This window comes from Saimiri boliviensis, chromosome 15 (assembly GCF_048565385.1).
Source record: "Saimiri boliviensis isolate mSaiBol1 chromosome 15, mSaiBol1.pri, whole genome shotgun sequence".
NCBI lineage: Eukaryota > Metazoa > Chordata > Mammalia > Primates > Cebidae > Saimiri > Saimiri boliviensis.
Genome location: NC_133463.1, coordinates 26,340,406 through 26,367,610, shown reverse-complemented (window position 1 = coordinate 26,367,610; position 27,205 = coordinate 26,340,406). Strand labels below are relative to the sequence as shown.

General features: G+C 42.8%; 1 protein-coding gene across 1 annotated transcript in view; it reads right to left on the bottom strand.

The window, feature by feature from the left end:
• Positions 1 to 27,205, bottom strand: part of SNX31 (sorting nexin 31) — a 74,874-nt gene that overhangs the window by 42,656 nt on the left and 5,013 nt on the right. Inside the window, exons 3-4 of the mRNA XM_039464655.2 lie at positions 19,670 to 19,784; positions 14,231 to 14,295 (exon numbers count right to left, since the gene is read on the bottom strand). Of these exons, the coding sequence (XP_039320589.2) occupies positions 14,231 to 14,295; positions 19,670 to 19,784 (180 nt within the window). The remainder of the gene's footprint in view (positions 1 to 14,230; positions 14,296 to 19,669; positions 19,785 to 27,205) is intronic.

The window sequence follows — 27,205 nt, the reverse complement described above, 5'->3', positions numbered from 1 at the left end:
TGTCTATGTTGGAGAAAACAGTTTTTGATAAAGTCTACATCCGTGACAGTCTCAGAATTAACTTGCCCAATTTTCAGTATTTCCAGCATCCCCAAAGCCCATATCCCTGAATCTTTCTGACACTAAATGTTGGGGGCAGGTGGGGGGGGAGGTTGGGGGGAAGTAGGGGGGAAGTGTTTCCTTCCAAGTGTAGCAACCAATTCTCCAATTCTTGAACATCAAAATGGCTGTCCAACAATGCAATTGGATTCTGACATGCTTTACCTGGAGTTAGCCTCAGATCTCTCAAGTTCAAGGGCTCAGCTCCACAAGACTACCCTCTTTACATGCTAGCAGCAAATTTGGGGCCCAAGTTACCCACATTTCTGCCCGGCTGACTACAAATTCTGGTTTCCATGTCTCCATCTCAGGATTCATAGTTGCTAGAACAACTCACAAAGTAGAAGAAAATGGTGAACTTACCATTATTGCCTTATCATAAAGGCTACAACTCAGAAATAGCCAAATGGAGGAGATACACAGAGCAGGGTGTGGGTGGAGTTGCCATGCTCTCGTTGGGTACCCCACCCTCCCAGCACCGCCACGTGTTCACCAACCTGGAAGCACTTCAAACCCCATTGCTTAGGGGTAGTTGTTTATGGAGGTGCCGTTATGGAAGCTCCTCAAACCCCATTGCTCAGGGGTTTCTTTCTTTTTTTTTTTTTTTTTGTTTGAGATGGAGTTTCGCTCTTGTTACCCAGGCTGGAGTGCAATGGCGCGATCTCGGCTCACCGCAACCTCCGCCTCCTGGGTTCAGGCAATTCTCCTGCCTCAGCCTCCTGAGTAGCTGGGATTACAGGCACGTGCCACCATGCCCAGCTACAGGGGTTTCTTATGGAGGTCCATGACATAGGCATAATCGATTAAATCATTGGCCACTGGTAACTAAACTCAATCTCCAGCCACTCTCCCTTCCCTGGAGGCTGAAGGTTGCAGGGGTGGATAGGGGCCGAAAGTCCCAGTCCTCTCTATTCATGCCGTGGTCTTTCAGGTGACCAGTTCCCATCCTGATGCTACCTCGAAGCCCTTCAGCCAAGAGTCATCTCATCAGCATAAACTCAGGCAGTGCTGCAAGGTGCTTGTTAAGGATAACAAAAGGCAGTCTTAACACCAAGGAAATTCCCTGGAGCTCTGTGCCAGGAACTGGGGACAAATATCAACCTTTGTTTTTTTTTTGAGATGGAGTTTTGCTCTTGTTGCCCAGGCCGGAGTGCAATGGTGCAATCTTGGCTCGCTGCAACCTCTGCCTCCCAGGTTCAAGCAATTCTCCTGCCTCAGCCTCCCAAGTAGCTAGGATTACAGATACCTGCCACCATGCCAGGCTAATTTTTGTATCTTTTTAGTAGAGACAGGGTTTCACCATGTTGGTCAGGCTGTTCTCGAACTTCTGACCTCATGATCTGCCCGCCTCGGCCTCCCATCAAATTGGTTTTTTACTTTACCACACCATCTATGCAGTAATTTATGATTTTGCTACAGCAAAAATCTGAACTGCACAAACTTCAAGGCCAGTGAAGGGACATGAGTTGCCATCTAGTGAGTGAGTTGCCATCTAAAGGAGCAGCCCCAGCTGGACACAGCTCTGCAGGCTTAAGCATCCTGCAACAGGAAGGATGTGTGCTAGAATTAGGAACAAGTCTGGGAACCTGTGACATTCTCAGGATGGAGCCGGAGACATCAGAGTTCAGGGAAGCACTGGCTGAGCTGGTGCTCCAGTTGTCATAGGGAGAGGTAGGACCCTAGGAGGCATGGGTCCAGAAAGGCCAATGGCTGCTTACATGGGGCCTCACAGGGCAGCAATGTGGGGGTGGACCGTTCCTCTGCATCTTCTGAAGGTGATGCTGTCAGTCCACAGACCTATTTTCATCTCTGGCTGATTGAGGTCACAGTCTTTCTCATCCCAGATTCCCTGAGAGGATTAAACTCTAATGCCCAAGGCATCTATAGAATACAATAAATTAATTTCTCTCCTAGGCTTTCAGAATGGTACTGTCATACCTCAGGAAAATGGAGGAAGACTAATATGTTTATGGTATACACCTGAATTTGTGGTGTGAAAATCTGATGCCCATTGTGAACATTCTGTATCATGTTTAAAATAATTTCAACTTTTATTTTACATTCAAGGGGTAAACTTGCAGTTTTGTTACATGGGTTTACTGTGTGATGCTAAGGTTTGGGGTACAGTTGATCCCATCACCTTCCAGTTGTCAGGATGGGAGAGGGAAGATCCAAATGACCAATAAGGAGATTACTGGGGGATCACAAAGTTGGGGCTCAGGTCGGCAGACCAAGTGAGACCCTGTCCCCGCCACGGGCACAGCTCCCCTTTCCTCAGTCCCTCTGACCTTTCAGACACAACAGATGCTGCAGGCTTTGTAGGGACCTGGGGAGCCCCAGCAACTCAATCAGATTGCTCAGTTACCCCAAAAGGCTGATCACATAGGCAACAGGCTTGTTTTTCATCATTTTGTTATCAAAGGGCAAGCTTTGACTTTACATTTTAATTCCCTCCCCCCACATGCTTACAATTGCTAAATTTCTATGATTCTGAATCTAAGTTCTTTAGGAGAGAAAATTTGCTCTCTTCTACATTCAAAGGATTAGTCCAGAAAAAGCAATATATTTATGTATTATATCTATATATATATAAGAATCTGTGTATATAGCACATCATTTATGGATAAAATATCTACATATTTGTTATATACAAATATTTTATTAGATCATGATCCTGATAATTGGGCTCATTGTTTCACATATAGTGGCTCACTTAATTCCTATAACAACCCCATGAGGCATATATACATTTACTAATTTCATTATTTCTTCAGGTGAAGTTAAGGTTCACAGAGATTAAATAACTTACCCAGGCCGGGCACGGTGGCTCATGCCTGTAATCCCAGCACCTTGGGAGGCTGCAGTGGGTGGATCACCTGAGGTCAGGAGTTCAAGACCAGCCTGGCCAACATGGTGAAACCCTATCTCTATTTAAAAAAATAAAAATGAAAACAAATTTTTAAAAAATTAGCAGGCATGGTGATAGGTACCTGTAATCCCAGCTTCTTGGGAGGCTAATGCAGGAGAATTGCTTGAACTCAGAAGGTGGAGATTGCAGCGAGCTGAGATTGCACCACTGCACTCCAGCCTGGCTGACACAACAAGACTTCATCTCAAAAACACAAAAAAACAAAAAATGAAAAACATAACTTATCCAAGGACACACTGCTAGTTGATGGCAGAGGCAAAACTCAAGGTCAGCTCCATGTGACTCTAGGTTCTAAATAGGGTCAACATCTCTCCCAGCTGGCCCAGGAGCCTGGCACCCCAGTGTGATAATGGCATCACTCTTTTCATGCTCAAAAGCTTCCCAGTTTAGACGAGCTATGTGGGCTGCCTGAGCTCTAAGCTGCCATGTGTTAAGCTGCCTCTCTCCATGTAGAAGACAGTTAATATTTGACTTACTGCCAACAGGTAAGAAATAACGGAGTCAAAGAAAGATTCAGGAAGGTGTTTTCAACACTCATATTCAGTCAGGTTCCAAGACCTCCGTATTTTCCATCTTAAACAATCTCTTGAGTCCATCTCCATCTCACTACCAGCACCTTGGACCCAGCTAACATACCCTCTGCCCTAGACTCCACACTGCAATGGCCCCTTACAAGTCTCCTTGCTTCCATTCCCCTCCTCTACCAAGTAGTCCTCACACAGCAGCCCAGCAAACCTGAAAATGTCCCTCTCTTGCTTAAAACCCTCCAGCATCCTAACATTATTCATAGGCCACCCAACTCTTTGCCATTGGTCAGGAGGAGAGGAATTGGTGGCCACTGCCCCTGACTTTCTTTCCCCCTCCTGTCTTGCACATCCTCCAGGTGGCCACACTCAGTTGAATTCTCACTCCCTCAGAAGGAGGAAGAACAGGGTACTCACCTTCATCTGGGGCTGGTAATCTTGAAGCAAATGGAGGGAAGCTCTGTGAGAATAAAGTCAATGTAGAGAAGAGCAGGGTTTCGGGTAGGGTGAGAAGTGGGAGCCAGCCAACCTTCCTTGACCTTTTGGTTAAATCAACAAATTTCCCTTTTGTGATTTTGGCCTTTACAGTGAAAACCACCTGACTAATTGGAAGTAATTGAGTTCTACCTTGTCCACTCTAAATACTTATTTATAGAATGTTTTTGGCTTTTTTTATACTTAGTTTAAAGCCAGGTTAGATGACTGCCTAGACAATAAGCTCCATCAGAGCGGGATTATGTGGTGAGTTAATAAGAGATAGTCATATATGCATGTGGTGAGTTTATCTTGAAGAGTGCCCTGTACAAATAGACATTTAATAATCTTTGTTCCAGGCCGGGCGCGGTGGCTCAAGCCTGTAATCCCAGCACTTTGGGAGGCCGAGGCGGGTGGATCACAAGGTCGAGAGTTCGAGACCATCCTGGTCAACATGGTGAAACCTCGTCTCTACTAAAAATACAAAAAATCAGCTGGGCATGGTGGCGCGTGCCTGTAATCCCAGCTACTCACGAGGCTGAGGCAGGAGAATTGCCTGAACCCAGGAGGCGGAGGTTGCAGTGAGCCGAGATCGCGCCATTGCACTCCAGCCTGGGTAACAAGAGCGAAACTCCGTCTCAAAAAAAAAAAAAAAAAATAATAATCTTTGTTCCATATTTCCCAAAATATTCCAAGTGAGAAGAAAAAAGAACTAGCATAGTGGTGTCTAAAATGGGGCATTTGCTGGGTGCAAATCATGCCTGTAATCCCAACACTTTGGGAGGTGGAGGTGGGCAGATCATTTGAGGTCAGGAGTTTGAGACCAGCCTGGTCAACATAGTAAAACCCTGTCTCTACTAAAATACGAAACTTAGTTGGGTGTGGTGGCAGGTGCCTGCAATCTCAGATACTAGGAAGGCTGAGGCAGGAGAATCGCTTGAATCCAGGAGGTGGAGATTGCAGTGAGCCAAGATCGCACCACCTCACTCCAGCCTGGGTGACAGAGCACGATTCTCTCTCAAAATAAAATAAAATAGCCGGGCGCGGTGGCTCAAGCCTGTAATCCCAGAACTTTGGGAGGCCGAGGCGGGCGAATCACAAGGTCAAGAGATCAAGACCATCCTAGTCAACATAGTGAAACCCCGTCTCTACTAAAAATACAAAAAATTAGCTGGGCATGGTGGCGCATGCCTGTAATCCCAGCTACTCAGGAGGCTGAGGCTGGAGAATTGCCTGAACCCAGGGGGCGGAGGTTGCGGTGAGCCGAGATCGCGCCATTGCACTCCAGCCTGGGTAACAAGAGCGAAACTCCGTCTCACAAAAAAAAAAATAAATAAATAAAAAATAAAATAAAATAAAATAAAAATAAATAATAAATAATAAAATAAAATAAAATGGGGCATTTAAAATGGAGTGTTGATACATGTAACTTCCCTCACTAGCCCACGACTGCATACTTATCATACAGACATGTAAGAACAGAATATTAACGTTAAAGTCTCCAATGTAGCCAGGCACAGTGGCTCACACCTGTAATACCAGCACTCTGGGAGGCCAAGGCGGGCAGATTACCTGGGGTCAGGAGTTCGAGACTGACCTGTCCAACATCGCAAAAACCCATCTCTACTAAAAATACAAAAAAATTAGCCAGGTATGGTAGTGGGTGCCTGTAATTCCATCTACTTGGAAGGCTGAGGCAGGAGAATTGCTTGAATCCAGGAGGTGGAGGTTGCAGCGAGCCAAGATCACACCACTGCACTTCAGCCTGGGTAATAAGAGGGAAACTTCATCTAAAAAAAACCCCAAAACCCTCCAATGTTCTGTTTTGATGTTGCAGTACTGGTTTGGATTGAAGTAACCTTCTCTCAGTAGAGAACCTGCACATCAAGGGGGACAAGAAGTTAGAGAGCCACCCAGCCCGTAGCCATGGGTCAAGATGGACAAATTGGTTGGCAATTGCCCTCACCTTTCTTCCTCCTTTCATCACTCCCTACCAGTTTGTATTACTCTGTTCTCACATTGCTATGAAGAAATACCTGAAACTGGGTAATTTTTATAAAGAAAAGAGGTTTAATTGGCTCACTGCTCTGCAGGCTGTACAGGAAGCATGATGCTGGCATCTACTCAGCTTCTTGGAAGGCCTCAGGAAGCTTACAATCATGGTGGAATGTGAAGGGCAAGCAGGCATGTCTTACATGGCCAGAGCAGGGGCAAGGGTGGGGGGAGATGCCACACACTTTTAAACAACCAGATCTTGTGAGAACTCACTCACCAACACAAGAACAGCAACAAGGGGATGGTGCTAAACCATTCATGAGAAACCGCCTCATGATCCAATCACCTCCCACCAGGCTCCACCTCCAACACTGGGAATTGCAATTCAACATGGGATTTACGGAAAAACAGAAATCCAAACAGTTGCCTCACCCTGTGGAATTCTGACTCATATTCATCTTCAACCTCATCCACTTTCCCCAAGACTCCAGCCACACTCTCCTCCTCCCTCATTCCCACCAGCTAACCTCACCTCCTGTTAGTCACGGAGAAAATAGCAAGATGGGAACTTATTCTACTTCCACTCACAGCCCAGCCTTGGACCCTACCTGTACCCTTACTCTACCTTTCTTTGTCTTGCACTCAATTTAAAAGGTGTCCTTCCTCCACCGGATCCCAGACCTTGTGCAGTTCTCCTCCCAGAAGGACTTGGCGCCACTGATTATCAAGGCCCCTCCTGCATACTCTCTTCTTCCACTTCTCCTTTTCTACAGGCTCCTACTCAGCAGCAGGCAAACTTACTCAAGTCTCTGTCATTTAAAACAACAGAAAGTCAGAGACTTTGGGTAGATCGTCTCCGAGGAAAAGAAGCTGACGTGCTTGACGATGGGGAAAATTCTGTTTTCAGCACTGCTATAGGTACAGAAGGAGTAAGTCATATGCTTGGGACAACTAAGCATATATTTTTTTCTTTTAAGTGATGGAATTTTAACTCTGCAAGGGGGGTGCAGGGACAGGGCAAGGGGAAGATGTTCAAAAAAAGTAAAAATAACCATAGACATTATTTGGCTCTGCAGAAAAAAAAAAAAATCCATCTTGTATAATTGACTAAGGACTTAATTTTCAAAAATTAAAGTTGGGGAGAAGGAAAGAACAGAAGTGACACAAGAAAGCTGAAATCCTCACCCCCATCACAGTCAGTGGATAGGGTTTAAAAATTAAAGAATAATAGCTGCGTGCTGTGGCATGTACCTGTAATCCCAGCTCCTGGGGAAGCTGAGGAGGGAGGATCACTTGAGCCCAGGAGATGGAGTCCTGGGCAACATAGTGAGATCCTGTATCTAGAAAAAATAAAACAAGGAATAAGAGATAGTCATATATGTATAGAATTAACCTTCATATTTTTAAGTACCTGAAGAGAAAGCTGTAAGATTTGAAAGTCATTGCCTCTGGAGGACAGGGAGATGTTGTAATCCTTTTTATAGGATTTTTGTTATTGTTTACTGCTATTTTTAACTTTTTAACTTTTATTCTCTCCATGATAATCTATTTAATTTCCCTATTTGCTTTGATAAGTAAACAAACATTTGAGAACAATACAATAAAGAGAAGAATTGATGGCATCAAAAGGTCTTTGTGTGATGGGATCAAAGCAAGCACGAAACAGATCAAACAAGTTTAAAGTGGAAATCAAAGAACAATTTGGCTCTATTTGTGATATTTGAATTTTACTAGAATGTTTCAATGTATTTCTTATAAAATTAATTAAATGTAAGAGCAATACAAAAACACAATTGTGGGGAAAGTCAGCCTGGTAGAATTGGGTTGTATAAAACATTAACAAAACATTAAATAAACTGCTATCTTTTTTTTTTTTGAGTCAGGGTCTTGCTCTGTTGCCTAGGTTGGAGTACAATGGGTTGATCATAGCTCACTGTAGCCTCCAAGCCCTGGGCTCAAGCAATCCTCCTGCCTCAGCCTCCAGAGTAGTTGGCGCTATAGATGTGTGCCACCACTTCCATCTAAGTATCTCTTCTTACTATTTTTTTGTAGAGACAGAATCTCACTATGTTGCCCAGGCTGGTCCTCAACTCCTGGCCTCAAGCAATCCTCCCACCTCAGCCCCTAAAGTTCTAGGATTACAAGTGTGAGCCGCCATGCTTGGCCCAGCCGCCATATTGATCTATGATGCATCAGGAATGAAAAAATGCAAGTCATACTAGAAAATCATCAAAAATGCATTCATTAAAAAAAAAAAAATCTCAGATTCTTCCAGTACCATGGGCTCTCTTAAGATGTTGTAGAATATGTGCTCTTTTTGAGTTGAATTTAACAACTGGAGAAATCTAATTTTTCAAGGAGATTGGTGTGCATTGTTCCTATTCTGCTCTGAGGCAGAGGGATGTCTAACAGCCGTGGTGCCCACCCAAGAAAACCTACATGTGGACTCACCAGGCTCTAAACCTCCATCACATGCAAGGATGGGCCACTGTCATTTCTCTAGAAGGGAAATGGAAAACATTCTTAAGAGGAAGTGGGGAAGCAGTCACTTCCCAGAGCCCCCAAACAGAGCTGCAGTGGGCAAAACTTCCTAAATAAAGAAGTTTCTGCTAAGATCCCAGACACACAGAAGCCACTCCAGATGCCTTCCCACTCTTCTTCTCAAACATGCAGCTTCACACGGGGCCCTAGAACACTCCAGTTTAAGAACCAGGAATATTTTTTTTAAAATCTTTTATCTAAAGACTTTAGTCTTTTCAAAAGTCCCTTTATCTCTAAAGTGATGACAGCAAAGAAATCCAGAGCATTGTGAGTCAGAAGAGGTCCAGATGCTCAAAGCAAGGGGGATGAGACAGGAGGCAGCAGCAGGCGGACCACCACCAGTCTGCTCACATCTTGCACCATCCATGGAGCAGGGGCTCTGGGCCCAGGCTCCCTGCATTTGGAACCCAGCTCTTCTGCTCACTAAATGACAAGAAAGTTTGTCCCTGGACAAGCTGCTTAACCTAAAAAAGGGATTAATACTAGCACATCCCTCAACAAATTAGGAGGAATAAATGAGATATTGTGTCTGAAGCACAGACCCTAACACAGTTGAAATACACATGAAGAGGCAAAACCCCATTTATTATGGCAGCTTGGCTTTGGTGTCATACTTGATAGAGGCTTTTCTCAGAAGGTCTCCTGGACGGTCACACATGATCATGTTTATAACATAGCGTGTCCTTGCCTGGAGGCAGGAAGATGCTCTTGGATTTGCCCAGCCCTGGAGAGCCAGTCCTGGAGCAGGTGATTCTATGACTTATCCCTTGCCGTGAAAACATCTGGGGGGCAGGGGCAACTGCCTAACCCCAGCTCCTTGGGTTTCCTTTATGGTCTAGCAAGTCCACCAATTACAGCTGCTTGTTCCACCCTCCCAGCCTACCAATAGCCCGGCAGGAGCAATCTTGCTGCAAGTGCAGCCAGCCATTTCTCTCCTGCATTTCTGACATCTGTTTACTGCCAATAAATCACTCTGGCCCTGGAGGGTGGTCAGGGGAAGGGTCTGCTGGTCACAGAAGTAGACTCACTCTCAACAACAAGTGGCTACTGCTTCTCTTTCACTGATCAGTCCCCAGACCTCCAGATACGTTTATTGATTTTTTTTCTCCCAATGGGGGGAGGAAAGCTAGAGTATATATAATCTTCTCTCCATACCCACCCCTTCAAATACCAGTTTAGATATCACTCCCTTTAGAAGGTCTTCCTGACCCAGGCCCCCTCCCTCCCATTCCCTGCAGACACATACTCATCCTGTGGCAATGCCTCCCAGCCCTCTTCTCACCAGATCACACATAGAAAATGACAACATCAGTACTAGACACTGGGGCAAGTGGGCATGGAGCCACTGGAGGTGGCAGGGCCCACAGAGGCTGCACCAGGGCTGAGAGAATGAAAATCCCAATGCATCCCTAGCCCTTTCCTGGAACACGATCCTGTATCACAGGGGCTATGGCATAGTGCTGTTACATTAACTGACTTGCCCGGTGACTTTCAATCCCCACAACAAGACAGCAAACTCTATGAGCTGGACTTGATAGTGACTTATTGGTGTGCCCTGTTTCTTTTCTTTTCTTTTTTTTTTTTTTGAGATGGAGTTTTGCTCTTGTTGCCCAGGCTGGAGTGCAATGGCGTGATCTCGGCTCACCGCAACCTCCGCCTCCTGGGTTCAGGCAATTCTCCTGCCTCAGCCTCCCGAGTAGCTGGGATTACAGGCACGCGCCACCATGCCCAGCTACTTTTTTGTATTTTTAGTAGAGACGGGGTTTCACCATGTTGACCAGGATGGTCTCGATCTCTTGACCTCGTGATCCACCCGCCTCGGCCTCCCAAAGTGCTGGGATTACAGGCTTGAGCCACCGTGCCCGGCGGTGTGCCCTGTTTCTAAGCAGCATCTGCTCATAGCTGCCATTCAATGCACAGTTATTGGATGTATGGACCGTAAATGACAGGATAAAGCAGGACAGGGCACAGTGAACACAGGACAAACTTCCTGATTTAATTTCCTTTTCACATGCATAATATAAACTTCCTTTATCAACGTCTTCCAGAGGAAAGTGACCTCTGTCCTGCCCTCTCTTTAGAGGCAAATAGAAAACAATGAAAAGGAAAGCATCTTCAAAGAAACTTACAAATAGTCCTGAGCCCGAGGTTTTCAGAAGGGTTGCCAAGTGCAGTGAAAATTGAACCTGGTCAGGGAGGAGGGAATTAGAGGTCTCAAGGCGCACGGAACTCAAGCAGTGTGTAAGCTGCCTCTTGCCTCAAAGCAGTTAATCACGCGGTATTCAGCCTGTCTGGGAGCTACTCTGGGCCCCATCGGACACCACCTAGTGGCAGGAGTTGCTCAAGAGAGGTATAGACGCTCCATATTTGCAAAAAGCAATCTCTCAGCATGGCTGGGGAAAGAAAATGGACTGGCATTACAATTTTGCTTTTTAAAACCTATGTCTCGTCCGGGCATGGTGGCTCACACCTGTAATTCCAGCACTTTCGGAGGCTGAGACAGGTGGATTACCTGAGGTCAGGAGTTCAAGACCAGCCTGGGCAACATGGAGAAACCCCGTCTCTACTAAAAATACAAAAATTAGTTAGGCATGGTGATGCGTGCCTGTAGTCTCAGCTACTCAGAAGGGTGAGGCAGGAGAATTGCTTGAACCCAAGAGATAGAGGTAGTGACTACCTCATATCTATTAATGTTGTGCCAGATGACATGCTTTAAGGGTATCAGATAATTTAATCCTCAAAGCAACCCCAAGAAACAGGAGCTCTTCTCCCCATTTTACAGATGGGGAAACTGAGGTACAAAAAGTCTGAGTAAATTGCCCCAAGTCATATAAACCAAAAGTAGGACAGGCAAAATTTGAACCAAGACCCTCTCACTACTTAGCCTAAACTCTTAACCCCTAAACCAAGTTGGAGGCTGCTGATCTTAATCAAAGGATTCAGAAGGCTAGATCATGATATGAGGAGTTGGGGTTTAAAGCTTTGATGCTAGATAGTCTGCTCAGGCCTTAGGGTAGAGCATTCATAAGAAAGTGCTCAGAAACAGAAACAAGATCTGGAAATGCAACAGATTCAATGAATTCATCTCAAGCCCCTCCCCAATGCTGTGTCAGCAAACAGCTAGCTCACAACGCAGCCCCTTTCAAAGCTGATTGATGACCTAAAGATAACTGCCAAGGGACCTATTAAAACTCCTGCAAGAAAGGAAGAAAGAAACATGACCAATGAAAGGCAAAAAACATATACCAAAAAAATTACATCATTATGCAGATGAAAATGATGGATGTGTTGCTAAAAAGAAGGTGTTTCTGAATGAAGACCTCAAAGAATAAATTAAAACCTCAAGAAAGAAGATAACCAAAAGATATAAAAAGTGAGCTGGCAAAGTTCGCGGAAGAAATGGAAGAGGAAAATAAAGCTATTACAAAAGTGAAAATTGTATTAGAATAAGTAAAAAGAGACACTGAAAAACACAGCTAGAGGCATAAGGTTTTTGTATGAAGTCACAAAGCCAAAATATTAAGTAACTAAAATCAGGTATAAAACCTTTCAAATTATCAGGAAAATAAGATATGCAAAACAAAGCTTGAAAACACTGAGTGTTCTCATGAATGATTCAAAGCAAAACCCATAATGCACCCTAGAAAGATGACCAAAATAAAATGAACTTACCATTATATGTGCAGATATGGAATGATCTGTAAGACATAGTTTTTAAAAGGTCAATTTTTAATTTTTTTTTTCTGAGAGTCTTGATCTATTGTGCAGGCTGGAATGCAGTAGCATGATCTCAGCTCACTGCAACCTCCACCTTCTGGGTTCAAGCAATTCTGCCTCAGCCTCCCAAGTAGCTGGGATTACAGGCATGTGCCACCACGTCTGGCTAATTTTTATATTTTTGTAGACAGAGTTTCACCACGTTGGCCATGCTGGTCTTGAACTCCTGACCTCAGGTGATCTGCCCACCTCAGCCTCCCAAAGTGCTGGGATTACAGACAAGAGCAATGACACTTAGCCATTAAAAAGCAAGTTCAGGCGGGGTTCGGTGGCAAGACTCTGTCTCAAAAAAAAAAAAAAAAAAAAAAAAGCAAAAAGCAGTTCAAAAAGTGTGTTGAGTGTTGTGTGCTTGTTTGTAAAATAAAATGGATATGGGTGTGTGTGTGTGTGTGTGTGTACATATGTAGGTACACACACATACACACACACACACATAGTCATATATCCCTTGATGACATTTTGGTCAACAGCAAACTGCACATATGACAGTGGTCCCATAAGATGCTAGTAGCATATTTTTATTTTTACTGTGCCTTTTCTATGTTTAGATACACAAACACTTATCATGTTATAATCGTCCACAGTATTAAGTACAGTAAGAGAGTGTACAGGTTTGTAGCCTACGGGCAGGCTCTACCATTTGGGTTTGTGTAATATACTCTACGGTGTTCACACAATGACAAAATCCCCTAATGATGCACTTATCAGAATGAATCCATTGTTAAATGACACATAATTGTGTGTGTGCATGTATGTATATATATGTATACATATGCATGCTTATATATGTGCAGAAATGTGTAGAAGAGCACATTAGGCTATAAACAACAGCTGTCACTAAGGAGGGGGACCAAGAGGAAGATAAGTTACTTTTCATTGTACACACTTATGCTATTTGAATTTTACTGCCATGACCACTTCTACAACAAACTTTTCAAAGAATAAGAAAGTACGTGTATATATATACCATCAAGCAAATGTGAAAATAGGAACCACTACAGAACAGAAGGCACTAGGGCCATTTATTAGGTTGAGTGGGCCAGTGAATATACCAACACATTTCAATCCCCGTTTACATGAAATTTGTTCTGAGAACCCAATGGGAGTCTTTTTTTATAAATGAATGAATGAATGAATGAATGAAATGTGTTCTAGTTTTTGCAAATCTGATCATTTCTCCCTGGCTAAGGATCCAGTTCACCAACGTCATATTATTGTAGAAATTCCAATTCTTTCAGCGCTTTCCCAGCCAAGCTCATGCATACAGACATAACAATGTTTCTCTACGTGTCATTAGAATGAGTGTTGTGCTAAACAAATGTACTTAGCAGTTTCAGCCTGGGGGCAAGTGTGATTCTTTAGAACAACAAAGGAAAGGGAGCTGCTGCGTGTCATTCTGTTCATGCTGAATTTTTTCCATGATTCATTTACAATAAAGGTAGGAGCAGAGAATATACAAGCAATCACCAGCATGGCCTGCTCTCCTGATGTTTTCACTGTGGCCCACTTGGAAATCTCAGCTACAGAAGCAGGGTCACAGACATCTTATGAGATCCCTTCATGATAAAGGCTATCGTTCTCATACTATACTTTAAGGTCCTCTTCTTCAGATCCTGTTTTGAGATATATAATTCTTAGGCTACAGAAAAAGAGATCTGCTTAATAAAATGAGCCAACAGTCGAGTGACACACTTCATTTTCCATCTAAAATCTAAACCTTCAAAAGAACAAAATAAGAATCATCTCCCAATTGACTTGAAATGAATATATTTGGCCCAAGTCCAGGCTCTGTGGGGCTGTGGCCAGAGTGCACACATGGTTCATGCACACTTGGTTCATGAAGAGTGTCCTGCAGAGGAAAGATGGCCCCAGTAAGGAAGAGCAAGCTTACCAGCTGTACCAGTTTTAAAAACTCAGTGAAGACATCACTTCTCAACACGTTTGGGTCCATGGTCACTGAAAAACATGGATGGTGAGCCAGGTTAGCATGGGTTGGGTGGGGCCTTGCCTATGAATTGCTATGTCCTCCAGAGATCACTCCATGCCTTGCCAGTGCTCTGTCTCCTCCTTGAAGTGATAAAGGTTGAAACCTTTCAAATACAGGAAAACCCTCAAAGCTTGCCTCCTACAGGCAGCCTTACCAACAGGAACCCACGACACCCATCCAGGGTGACAGTGTTCCCAGGCATCTCATTGTATTTATACATACCCATACTACTCAACATTCATTTTGCTGCCTTACCAGCATAATAATGAAGTTTATATGAAGAAGCAGAAAGATCTTAAAACCTGCATCTAGATTCCCAGCCTAGCAAGACACGGGGTAATTTGAAATTTTAATTCAACCAAGAAACATTGATTGAGAGCACCTCTTTGGAGTCTTGCCCTGACTCTCAGGCTAGAGAGTAGTGGCGTGATCTTGGCTCACTGCAACGTCTGCCCCCTGGGTTAAGGTGATTCTCCTGACTCAGCCTCCCAAGTAGCTGGAATTGTAGGCACCCACCACCATGCCCAGCTAATTTTTTTATTTTTAGTAGAAAGGGGGTTTCACCATGTTAGCCAGGCTGATCTCAAACTCCCAATCTCAGGTGATTTACCCACCTTGGCCTCCCAAAATGCTGAGATTACAGGCATGAGCCACAGTGCCTGGCCGAGAGCACCTCTTTGAATGATAAGAGTTCTCAAGACATTACCAAAAAGAAGCAATAAGGCAGTCAAAGAGATAAAATTTCATTCTTCTATATTTAATGAAAATATTTTCACCCTTAGTTTTTTTTTTGTTGTTTTGTTTGTTTGTTTGTTTGTTTGTTTGTTTTTGAGACGGAGTTTCGCTCTTGTTACCCAGGCTGGAGTGCAATGGCACGATCTCGGCTCACTGCAACCTCCGCCTCCTGGGTTCAGGCAATTCTCCTGCCTCAGCCTCCTGAGTAGCTTGGATTACAGGCATATGCCACCATGCCCAGCTACTTTTTTGTATTTTTAGTAGAGACGGGGTTTCACCATGTTGACCAGGATGGTCTCGATCTCTTGACCTTGTGATCCCCCCGCCTCGGCCTCCCAAAGTGCTGGGATTACAGGCTTGAGCCACCTCGCCCGGCCTCACCCTTAGTTTTAAAGCTCCTGATCCAAATAGCCAGGAGCTATGGGAAGAGCAGATGAGGCAAACACACCCCCATGAGAACTGCAAACCCGCAAGGTATGGCCCAGCCTGGTTCCTCCTGGTTCACCCCCCTTGCCACAGGTCCTCTCCTATATCCTGTGCTTCAGCTACACATACATACTTACTAAATGCTCCCAAATTTCCTTCTGTTTTCATTGCTGTTTTACTAATTTTTTTTTTTCTTGACAGAGTCTTGCTCTGTCACCCAGGCTAGAGTACAATGGCGCAATCTCAGCTCATTGCAACCTCCACCTCCCAGGTTCAAGCAATTCTCCTGCTTTAGTCTCCCAAGCAGCTGGGATTATAGGCATGCACCACCATACCTGACCTATTTTACTAATTTCATCAAACATCCTCTACCAGCATTCAAAACTATCACTGACTTCACTGCAGGCTTTGCCTTTCCCAAATGATGTCATGCTTTTCAACATAAACTAAGAGAGAAAGTCCCTGCAACATGAGAAATTATTTATAAAAAGCATTCTACGCTGGGCACAATTGCTCACGCCTGTAATCCCAGCACTTTGGGAGGCCAGGCAGGCAGATCACAAAGTCATGAGTTAGAGACAAACCTGGCCAACATGGTGAAAACGCATCTTTACTAAAGATACAGCCGGGCGCGGTGGCTCAAGCCTGTAATCCCAGCACTTTGGGAGGCCGAGGCGGGTGGATCACTAAGTCGAGAGATCGAGACCATCCTGGTCAACATGGTGAAACCCCGTCTCTACTAAAAATACAAAAAATTAGCTGGGCATGGTGGCTCGTGCCTGTAATCCCAGCTACTCAGGAGGCTGAGGCAGGAGAACTGCCTGAACCCAGGAGGCGGAGGTTGCGGTGAGCCAAGATCGCGCCATTGCACTCCAGCCTGGGTAACAAGAGCGAAACTCCGTCTCAAAAAAAAAAAAAAGATACAAAAAATTAGCTGGGTATGGTGGCATGCAACTGTAATCCCAGCTACTCAGGAGGTTGAGGCAGGAGAATCACTTGAACCCAGGAGGTGGAGGTTGTAGTGAGCCAAGATCGTACCATTGCACTCCAGCCTGAGTGACAGTGAGAGACTCCATCTCAAAAAGAAAAAAAAAAAAAAAAGGCATTTCGTCTTTTCTGAGGGGTAATTCTGGTGGAAGGTAGGGGGCAGGGAGAGCCCTTACATTGTTTTCTGAAATATAATGGGGCATATAGGCAAACTATTAATAACTATATTCATTAACATAAATTCTTGGGAATGGGGAAAGCTGCTGAAAAAGTATTCATCCAACTGGTATTTACTGCATGACTATTAAGTACCAGTACCAGGATAAAAAACTTTGCATATTTTAGCTTATCTAATCTTTATAACAAACTCCAAGGTAAATATTATCTCTATTTCATGGGTAAAGAAACTGAGGCTCAGAGAAGGTAGATATCTTGCCCAAGGCCACACAGCTGGTGAGGAGCTAAAGTGGGATTTGACCCTGGGTCTGATTCTAGAACTTGTGCTCTGAGTCATGAGGCTAAGCTGCACTGTCTCTTTACTTGACCTTGTCAAAGATGGTACACAAGTCATCCTGATGATGTTAATAAAGACCAGGCCTGGAAAAGTGAGCCCTTAAGCACTGTGATCACCTGTAAAAAGGTCAGGTATTAAAGGAGCATTTTGCTAAGACATGAGAAAACAAGCCAAGAAACAATGAAGATTCAAAAGATACTGCATTTTGAATTTGAACTTTGAAAGAGCTCATTCAGCAGGTCTAAAAAGATATATGGTCGGCCGGGCGTGGTGGCTCAAGCCTATAATCCCAGCACTTTGGGAGGCCGAGGCGGGTGGATCACGAGGTCAAGAGATCGAGACCATCCTGGCCAACATAGTGAAACCCCGTCTCTACTAAAAATACAAAAAATTAGCTGGGCATGGTGGCGCGTGCCTGTAATCCCAGCTATTCAGGAGGCTGAGGCAGGAGAATTGCCTGAGCCCAGGAGGCGGAGGTTGCGGTGAGCCGAGATCGCGCCATTGCACTCCAGCCTGGGTAACAAGAGCGAAACTCCGTCTCAAAAAAAAAAAAAAAAAAAAAAAAAGATGTATGGTCTTCTTGACAAAAAGGGAGAAAAAAAGAAAGAAAAAGAAAAGAAAAATTAATGGGAAATAGATGGCTTCAAGAAATTTCACTATGTTTAAGAAAAATAAAAAGCCATGAAAAATAATGAGATAAATACATGACTGCTGATGTAGACTGATCTCTAAGGTACATATTTTAAGAGGAAAAAAAGTCAACTTACAAGAGAAAGTCTTTCTTTAGCTATGAAGGACATTATTATACTAGTTGGCGACATTTTATTTATCTTTAGAGACAGGGTCTCCATCTGTCACCCAGGTTGGAGTGTAGTAGCCTAAATCATAGCTCAGGAGGTCGAGACCTGCAGTGATCTGTGATTGTACCACTGCACTCCAGCCTGGGTCACAAACAAGACACTGTCTCTTAAAAAAATAAAAAGAGATGAGGTCTATGTTTCCAGGTTGGTCTCAAATTCCTGGGCTCAAGGTATCCTCCTGCTTCAGCTTCCCAAAGTGTTGAGATTACAGGTATGAGCCACCATGCCCAGCCTAAATGTCTCAGCAGTTATATGTTTGCTGACTTTATTTTTTGAGAGAGGGTCTTTCTCTGTTGCTCAGGATGAAGTGCAGTGGTATGATCAGAGCTTACTGCAGCCTGAAACTCCTGGGCTCAAGCTGTCCTCCCATCTTAGCCTTCCAAGTAGGTGGGACTACAGGCATATGCCACTATACCCAGCTAATTTTTATTTTTTGGTACAGACAGGGTCTTGTTATATTGCCCAGGCTGACCTTGAACTCCTGGGCTCAAGGGATCCTCCTGCCTTAACCTCCCAAAGTGCTGGAATTACAGGCATGAGCTACCATGCCCAGTCTAATAGTTGGTGAAGTCTAAATAAGGTCTCTAGATAAATTATTGTATCAATGTTGTTTCCTGATTTGGACACATTGAACATTATTGTATCAATGTTGTTTTCTGGTTTTGATACACTGAACATTATTGTATCAATGTTGGTAACTAGTTTTGATACATTGAACATTATCGTATCAATGTTGGTTCCTGATTTTGATAACTACACTGTGGTTTACAAGAGAGTCTCTGTGAGCTTAGGAAATACACAAGGTATTTTATTTTATTTTATTTACTTTTTGGAGATGCAGTTTCACTTGTTACCAAGGCTGGAGTGCAGTGGCACAATCTGGGCTCATGCAGAGTCCACCTCCTGGGTTCAAGTGATTCTCCTGCCTCAGCTTCCCAAGTAGCTGGGATTACAGGCACCTGCCACCATACCTGGTTAATTTTCTGTATTTTTAGTAGAGACAGGGCTTTGCCATATAGGCCGAGCTGGTCTTGAACTCCTGGGCTCAAGTGATCTGCTTACCTCAGCCTCCCAAAGTCACAAAGCATTTTAAAATAAGATGGCTGAGGTATATAACATTCAAGTGAGTTTTTTAAAAAGATATATAGAAATGCATATATACACATATACACATAAGGAAAAAAGAATGATAAATGTAAAATGTGGATATCTTGGAAATATGGGTGGAGTATACGGAAATTCTTTGCATTGTTTTCAACTTTTCTGTAAATCAAACTTTCATAATAAAATGCTCTAAAATTCAGGTACAAAAAAGTATGTATAGTAAACCTTAATCTGTGTTGAGCAAAAAGGGGCCTACAAAAATGCAAATCGCTGCTAGGGAATATACAAACAGCCTGGGGTGGAAGGGGCACTTACCTTTCATTGTATATTCTTTATCTTTTCTTTTCTTTTTTGAGACAGAGTCTTGTTCTGCTGCCAGGCTAGAGTGCAGTGGGGTGACCTTGGCTCACTGCAACCTCTGCCTCTGTGGTTCAAGTGATTATCCTGCCTCAGCCTCCTGAGTAGCTGAGATTACAGGTGCTTGCCATCACACCCAGCTAATATTTGTATTTTTAGTAGATACAGGGTTTCACCATGTTGCCAGGATGGTCTTGATCTCTTGACCTTGTGATCCACCCACCTTGTCCCCCTAAAGTGCTGGAATTATAGGTGTGAGCCACTGTGCCTGGCCTCCCATTGTACACTTTAGCAGGTGAATTTTGTGGCTTTACTTACATTGCAATAAATCTGTTCCTAAAAAAACCTGCAAAGACATACCATTTTGCAAATATTGTTCCAGCTGGTCCCTCCTCTCATCAGCCATAGCCGTGGTCATTGCCAGATAGTACTTTGGTGGGAAAGGTGGCAGGCAACTTCCAAAGACCCTCCTTAGCTGAAAGATCCAGAAAAATACAGTTAAGGTAGGCAAGCCTCCAATTCAGAGTTGATGAGATAATTAGAGCCTTCTCTTGGGGCAAGCCTTATCCCAGAACTTTATTTCAGATTAAGCCTTCCTGGTGGTTGCCGGGCGCGGTGGCTCAAGCCTGTAATCCCAGAACTTTGGGAGGCCGAGACAGGTGGATCACAAGGTCAAGAGATCGTAGACCATCCTGGTCCACATGGTGAAACCCCATCTCTACTAAAAATACAAAAAATCAGCTGGGCATGGTGGCGTGTGCCTGTAATCCCAGCTACTCAGGAGGCTGAGGCAGGAGAATTGCCTGAACCCAGGAGGCAGAGGTTGCGGTGAGCCGAGATTGCGCCATTGCACTCCAGCCTGGGTAATAAGAGCGAAACTCCATCTCAAAAAAAAAAAAAAAAAAAAAAAAAAGCCTTCCTGGTGACCCAAAGGAGGAAAAGAGGACAATTTGATTTTCTTAAGGAGAAATTTATTTCAGTATATATCCTGGAGATGTTACCAGACAAATTACAGACCAACAGCTCTAGTCTAAGTTTGGTAGAGCTGAGATGTATTTTTATTTTTCATTTGTTTTACAAGACTAGCCACTGCTCACATTATACAATATTATCTTGATTTATTACACAATAGTGTCTGTGTTATCAATGACAACAGGAATTTAATTTCTCAACCCTGCCTCCACCAAAGCTGAACTTGACAAATGCTTATACCTGTGTTACCGAATGCGGTAGCCGCCAGACATCTGTGGTGAATGAGTACTTGAAACATGGCTAGTTTGGACTGAGATGTGTTGTAGGCGTAAAATACAATCCAAATTTCAAAGAAAGAATGTAAAACATCTCGCTGATAATTTTTTGTATTGATTACCTGTTGAAATACTATTTTGGATATACTGAATTAAATAAAATATATTATTAGAATCAATTTCATCTGTTTCCTTTTACTCTTTTTAACATGCCTATCAGAAAATTTTAAATTGCATAGGTGACTCGCATTATATTTCTATTGGACAGTTCTGGTTACAGAATTCCTATAAGGCTGACATATGATCCCAGTAGAAACCAGCCAGGCCCTTCTCCCACTTACTCATATATGACCCATGACCATGGTAGTACTTATTTTTATGAAACCTAAAGAGTGGATGCATTAAAAAATAATTTTAAAATTAAGGACTAAAAGTGGGCTTCTTTATACCAGCCCCACACTTGCAGTGGCAGCTTGAAGGTAAGGCACAGAATCATTCTCCTGAAAATAAGAGAAAGGAAACCACTCAGAAACCCCGTTAGGTTTTAACATGGTACCTCTGAAGCAGGAAGGCTGAAATCTTAACCATCACCATCCTCACTGGGATAAAGAAAATGTAAGATGGAATAAGAAAAATGAGGCTGCAAACCATAAGAATTTTTAATTCCATGGCCCTTGTCACAAATACAGTGAGTATTTGGCAAATATTTACCTTGCATAGACCCTCACGTCAAAAAAGTCAAGAATCTGATGACTTCTCTCCATGCCCACTACCATCACCCTGGTCCAAGCCACTGTCATCTCCTTTCTAGATTATTGCAGTATTCATCCAAGTCTCTCTGCTTCTACCCTTGACTCCTTCAGTCTATTCCTAACAAAGCATTTAAAGTGATACTTTTTAATTTTATTTTTTTCGAGACAGTGTCTTGCTGTGTCACCCAAACTGGAGTGCAGTGGCAGGATCTCAGCTTACTGCAAGTTCAAGTGATTCTCCTGCCTCAGCCTCCTGAGTAGCTGGGATTACAGGTGTGTGCCACCATTTCCCAGCTAATTTTCTGTGTTTTTGTTAGAAACAGGGTTTTGCCATGTTGCCCCAGCTGGTCTTGAACTGCTGACTTCAGGTGATCTGGCTACCTTGGCCTCCCAAAGTGCTGGGATTACAAGTGTGAGCCACTGCACCCAGCTTTAAAAATCTAAGTCAGCCAGATGCAGTCATGCACACCTGTAGTCCCAGCTACTGGGGAGGCTGAGGCAGGAGGGTTGCTTGAGCCCAGGAATTCAAGGCTGTAATGCATCGTGATAGCCACTGCACTCCAACCTGGGCAATATAGCAATATATTGTCTCTTAAAATAGGAAAAGTAAGTCAGAACATTCCACTGCCCTGCGCAAAATCCTCCTCAACTTCTTATCTCACTGAAGTAAACCCAAAATTCTTACAATGACCTAAAACTGTGCCATCTAATATGGTGGGCATTAGCCAGCTGTGAGTAAATTGAAACCTAATTAAAATAATATAAAAATTTTAAATTCAATCTTCCGTCTTGCTAGCTACATTTCAAATGCTTAATAGCCACTTGAAATATTGTAATTTGCTACTGAGTTGGGCAAAGCAGATATGTAGCATTTCCATCAGCACAAAAGTTCCATTGGAAAACATTGGTCTAACATCTGGAGAGGTTATTAACTGCCGGCCTGTGGGCAAAACACAGTTCCCTGATGCATTTTTTTTTGGTGGTTGTTTGTTTGATTTTTAAATAACTGGAATTTGGTGCCAGCAGTTATTCATGTGATTTAAAATTTTAAAAACTTGTATCTTGAAGAGAATACAAAATATTACAAACACTTTGGAAGGCAGCTTGGCAATTTCTTACAAAGCTAAACATAGTCTCACTATATAATCCAGCAATAAATACTCAAATGATTTGAAAATTTGTCCTTACAAAATGTTTATGGCAACGTTATTCATAACCCCCAAATGTTTATGGCAAGTTTATTCATAACCCCCAAAACTTAAATAACAAAGACATCCTTCGAGCAGTGACTGAATAAGCAGATTGTGATATACCCATACAATTAAATATTATTCAGAAATAAAAATATGCTATTAAAACACAAAAGACATGAATGAAACAAAAATAAATATCGCTAAGTGACAGATGTCAGTCTGAAAAAGCTATATACTATATGATTTCAATTATGTGACATTCTGGAAAAAGCAAAAGTATAGAGACTTTATATAAAGATCAACAGCCACCAGGTTTTGGGGTAGGGAGGAACTGAATAGCTGAAATACTGGAATTTTTTAGGGCAATGTAACTAGTCTATATAAAGCTACAGTTGTGGATGTAGGACACTATGCACTAGTCAAAATTAACTGAACTTTATAACAGAAGCTTAATATTTCCAAATATTTTTAGAAATAATTTAGGAGGTTGTGGGAATCTGAGAATGGAATGTAGAGTGTGATAAAACTATATTACAAATGTATGAAACCAACCCACCAAATGTAGTGAGGAAAAAAGTGCTGACCTAAATCACTTTGAAAATGAGTGGAGTCTGCAAAACAAAAGGCAAAGAAAGTAACTGCATGCAGGCATTGGACTGCTTGCGTACAGATGGTTACATATAGAAGTATTTATACATGTCTGTATACATGGGTTTGTATACACACATCTATTTCCTTGCTCTGTCAGCTTTGAGGACCTAGATGCAACAACACTCCAGCAGCAATGAACATCTCCAGTGCCCAGATCTTAATTTCCAACACCATGCTACAATAAATGGAACCAAGAATCCATGGAAAAATGGCTGACTCTAGGACTGAGGCAGGAAATATACAAGATAAGCCTGGAGTATCTTGTAGCTCCAGAAAGTAAGGAAATATTCAAAACAAATTTTAAAAAAAAATCAGGAATGGGAGTATGCCAGAGACAAAGGAGCAAAATGAAAGAGCTTCCATGGGCCAAGATGGAACAATTTGACCAACCAAGTAGTAGTGAAATATATACCCAAAGCATAAAGTGAATATTCATGAGTCCTTATAGACTTGTTATTAAATAAATAGGAGCAACTAGACAAATCTCTTGGGCAGAAGAACATCAGATAATATTTATAGATACTCACTCCTCCAAGAGGGGGAACATAAATCCCCACTCTAAGTATGGGCTGCGTGTAGTGACTTCCTTCCAATGAGGACACTATGGAAAGAGAGGACAAAAGAGTAACTTCATTGTGGAGAAAGCTGACAGATGCTACCTCACACAGGTGAAGATTAAACCTGACAAACATTACCTCACGCATGTGATGAAGATCAAAACCTGACAAACGCTACCTCACACAGGGGAGGAAGATTAAAACCTGACAAACACTACCTCGCCCAGGTGATGAAGATCAACATCAAGAATGTAAGTCAGATGATAGTAGGTACCCTTGATACGATATGATTAGAGTGGCACTTTATCTCTGGGGTCTTCATCCCCTCCAACCCATAACCTCCACCTAATCATGTGGAAAATCTAAGACAAATTTGAAGAAGGATATTCTACAAAATATCTAACAAGTACATCTTAGAATTATCAAGGTCATTAAAAAAACTTTTTTTTAAATCCAAGAAACTGTCACAGTCAAGGGGAACTTGAGGAGATCTAACAACTCAATGTAATGTGGTGCCCTGGCCAGGGTACTGGATAAGAACAGGACATTAGGTAAACACTAAGGAAGTCTGAAAAAGTATAGATTGTAGTTAATAAGAATGTATCATTACTGATTTGTTAATTGTAATAAAGGTACCATATTAGTATAAGACCTTAATAATAGAGACAACTCGTGTGGACTATGTGGAAACCCTCTGTACTATCTTTTCTGTAAACTAACACTGTTTCAAAAAATAAAGCTTTAAAAAAAAAATAACTGATGTTCTGGCTTCTCTTGAAAACTGAGAAGATCTGAAATCTCATTAGGCAATTGCCTGGTGAGGCGACCTAAGCCATTCCGCCCGTGCTTTCACCTGGTCCTCATCTCTCATTTAAAGTACTTGCTGGTTGGCTGCGGTGGCTCATGCCTGCCACCCCAATACTTTGGGAGGGCTGGGTGGGCAGACTGCTTGAGCACATGAATTTGAGACCAGCCTAGGTAACAGGGCAAGATGTTGTCTCTACTAAAAATATAGAAGATTAGCCAAGTGTGGTAGTGTGTGCCTGTAGTCTCAGCTACTCAGGAGGTTGAGGTCGGAGAAAAATCTTAGCTAGGGACATCAAACCTAAGGCTACAGTGAGCTGAAACCATACCACTGCCCTCCAGCCTGGGCCACAGGAGTGAGACCTTGTTTCAATATATTGTTTCATATATATATATATATATATATATACACACACATATATATGTACATACACACATATACATATATATATATATATATTAGTTGCCCGTAGCCATTTAAGTTTGTAATCTCTCATCTAAACCTAGTATTTTCTTTTTTTTTGAGATGGAGTTCCATTCTCGTTGCCCAGGCTGGAGTACAATGGCACCATCTCGGCCCCCTGCCACCTCCGCCTCCTGGGTTCAAGTGATTCTCCTGCATCAGCCTCCCAAGTAGCTGGGATTGCAGGCATGCACCACCATGCCCAGCTAATTTTTTTTTTTTTTTAGTAGAGACAGGCTTTCTTCGTGTTGGTCAGGCTGCTCAAACTCCTGACCTCAGGTAATCTGCCAGCCCTCAGCCTCCCAAAGTGCTGAGCATTTTTTTTTTTTTTTTTTAAAGACAGGATCTCACTCCTGTGGCCCAGGCTAGAGTATGGTTAAACTTAGTATAAAATATTACAGTGATAATTCTGTTTTTTTTAAACTCAAGGAAATTTTTCTGCCCTTCCAGAGACTGTCAAAAGGAACTCCAGTAGGAGCATTGTCCCAGGCAGGGTTGCAGGAACAACCCGGGATGGATGCACCCATCTCTGTTAATTCCATTAAATAGAAGGAGAAATTTGACTTCTTTGCATGCAATTATTTCTTGGCTAACTGACTAAGTGGTCTTTAAAAGGCAATTGTCTTCCTTGGCCTGTGTTCATAAATGTCTCAGATGTTCCTGAATTGATTCTAATCACAGCAGCCCTGAGTCAACAGGGCTGCCTGAGTTATCCATCTGCAAGGCAGTATCTTGGGGAAGATCTGAGGCCAAGATCTGGTGAAAAGTCAACAAGGGTTATGGTTCTAATACCTATCACCAAGCAAAAACCCACCCAGCAGGTTTCACAACCTGAACTGACTTCTCAAGAGATCTTTCCCCTCCCTTCTCTGATATTGGTCTAAGGGGGATGATGAACATAAAGGAAACTGGGTAGTTAAATGTGCCAAAAGTCAACAATCAAATCCAAATTCAACCCCACCAAAAAAGGACCTTTTCTGTGAGTCTCAGCACACAGTTGAGCTATCAAAACGACAAGTGTACTGAGAATTACCTGGAACTACAGTTAAGCCCCGTCTGTCTTTCAAAAAACTATTTAAAGAGGTCAAAAGGAAAACATATCTCTTCTGCTCTTTTGTTATGTGGTGTTTTTGTTTGTTCCGGGTATTGAGGTGCTTAAGAATAAAAATATATATATTTAAATCCCAGAACAGTCCAGGTACGGTGGCTCATGCCTGTAATGTTAGCACTTTGGGAGGTTGAGGCAGCCAGATCACCTGAGGTTAGGAGTTTGAGACCAGCCTGGCCAACATAGCAAAACCCTGTCTCTACTAAAAATACAAAAATTACCTAGGTGTGATGGCGGGGACTTGGGAGGCTGAGGCAGGAAAATCGCTTGAACCTCATGGGTGCAGGTTGCAGTGAGCTGAGATCACACCGCTTCACTGCAGCCTGGGTAAAAAAGCAAGACTCCATCTAAAAAAAAAAAAAAAAAAAAAAAAAAAAAAAAAAAAAAAAAAATCCCTGAACAATCTCCTGCACCAGCTTCCCTTTTGTACAGCTCTGCCTTTTAACATGAAGAGGTCTTTACAGGCCAGTTGAAAATGTCACCTACTTCTCCCATTTTACTGCATTCATTCACAGCCCCACCCCTACACCTATGCCAAAATGGCAATGGCCTGGAACAAGTAGAATTATAGACACAAATGGTGTTTGTTTCTAATGTCGACTCATTCACCCCACCTCTCCAAGTCCCCTTATAGTTAAAAGCCCAAATTCACGAGATAAAGGGCCACAGCTCAAAGAGTATGTGTGGTGGCATCTAGTACCCAAGAGCATAGCCTAGAGCTTGTATATTATCCCATTTGTTCCTCAAAACAGCAAGATGAGGGAGATAGATCATCAGCTCCATGAACATTGTTATCTGCCACCTTGAGCAGAAGCAACCCTAGACTCAGAGAGAGGAAGTGACTTAAAACTGGGACGTCCCCACCAGTGACTAGCAGAAGATGCGCTCTGTCTTCTCACTGCTGTCCTCATCATCACCATCATCTTTTCCACCAAATCTCTGTTGAGCAACTACCAAGGCAGAATTCCATGCTAGGCATTCCATACCCACAAACCTTCATTTTGTCCCTTCATTCAAATATTTGAGTTTTGCTTGTAAATAATCAGAGGAGACAAAATATACACACAAAAAGAGGAAGGAGCATGACAAGGTTTAAGCACCAAGTGGCACAGGAATCAGAG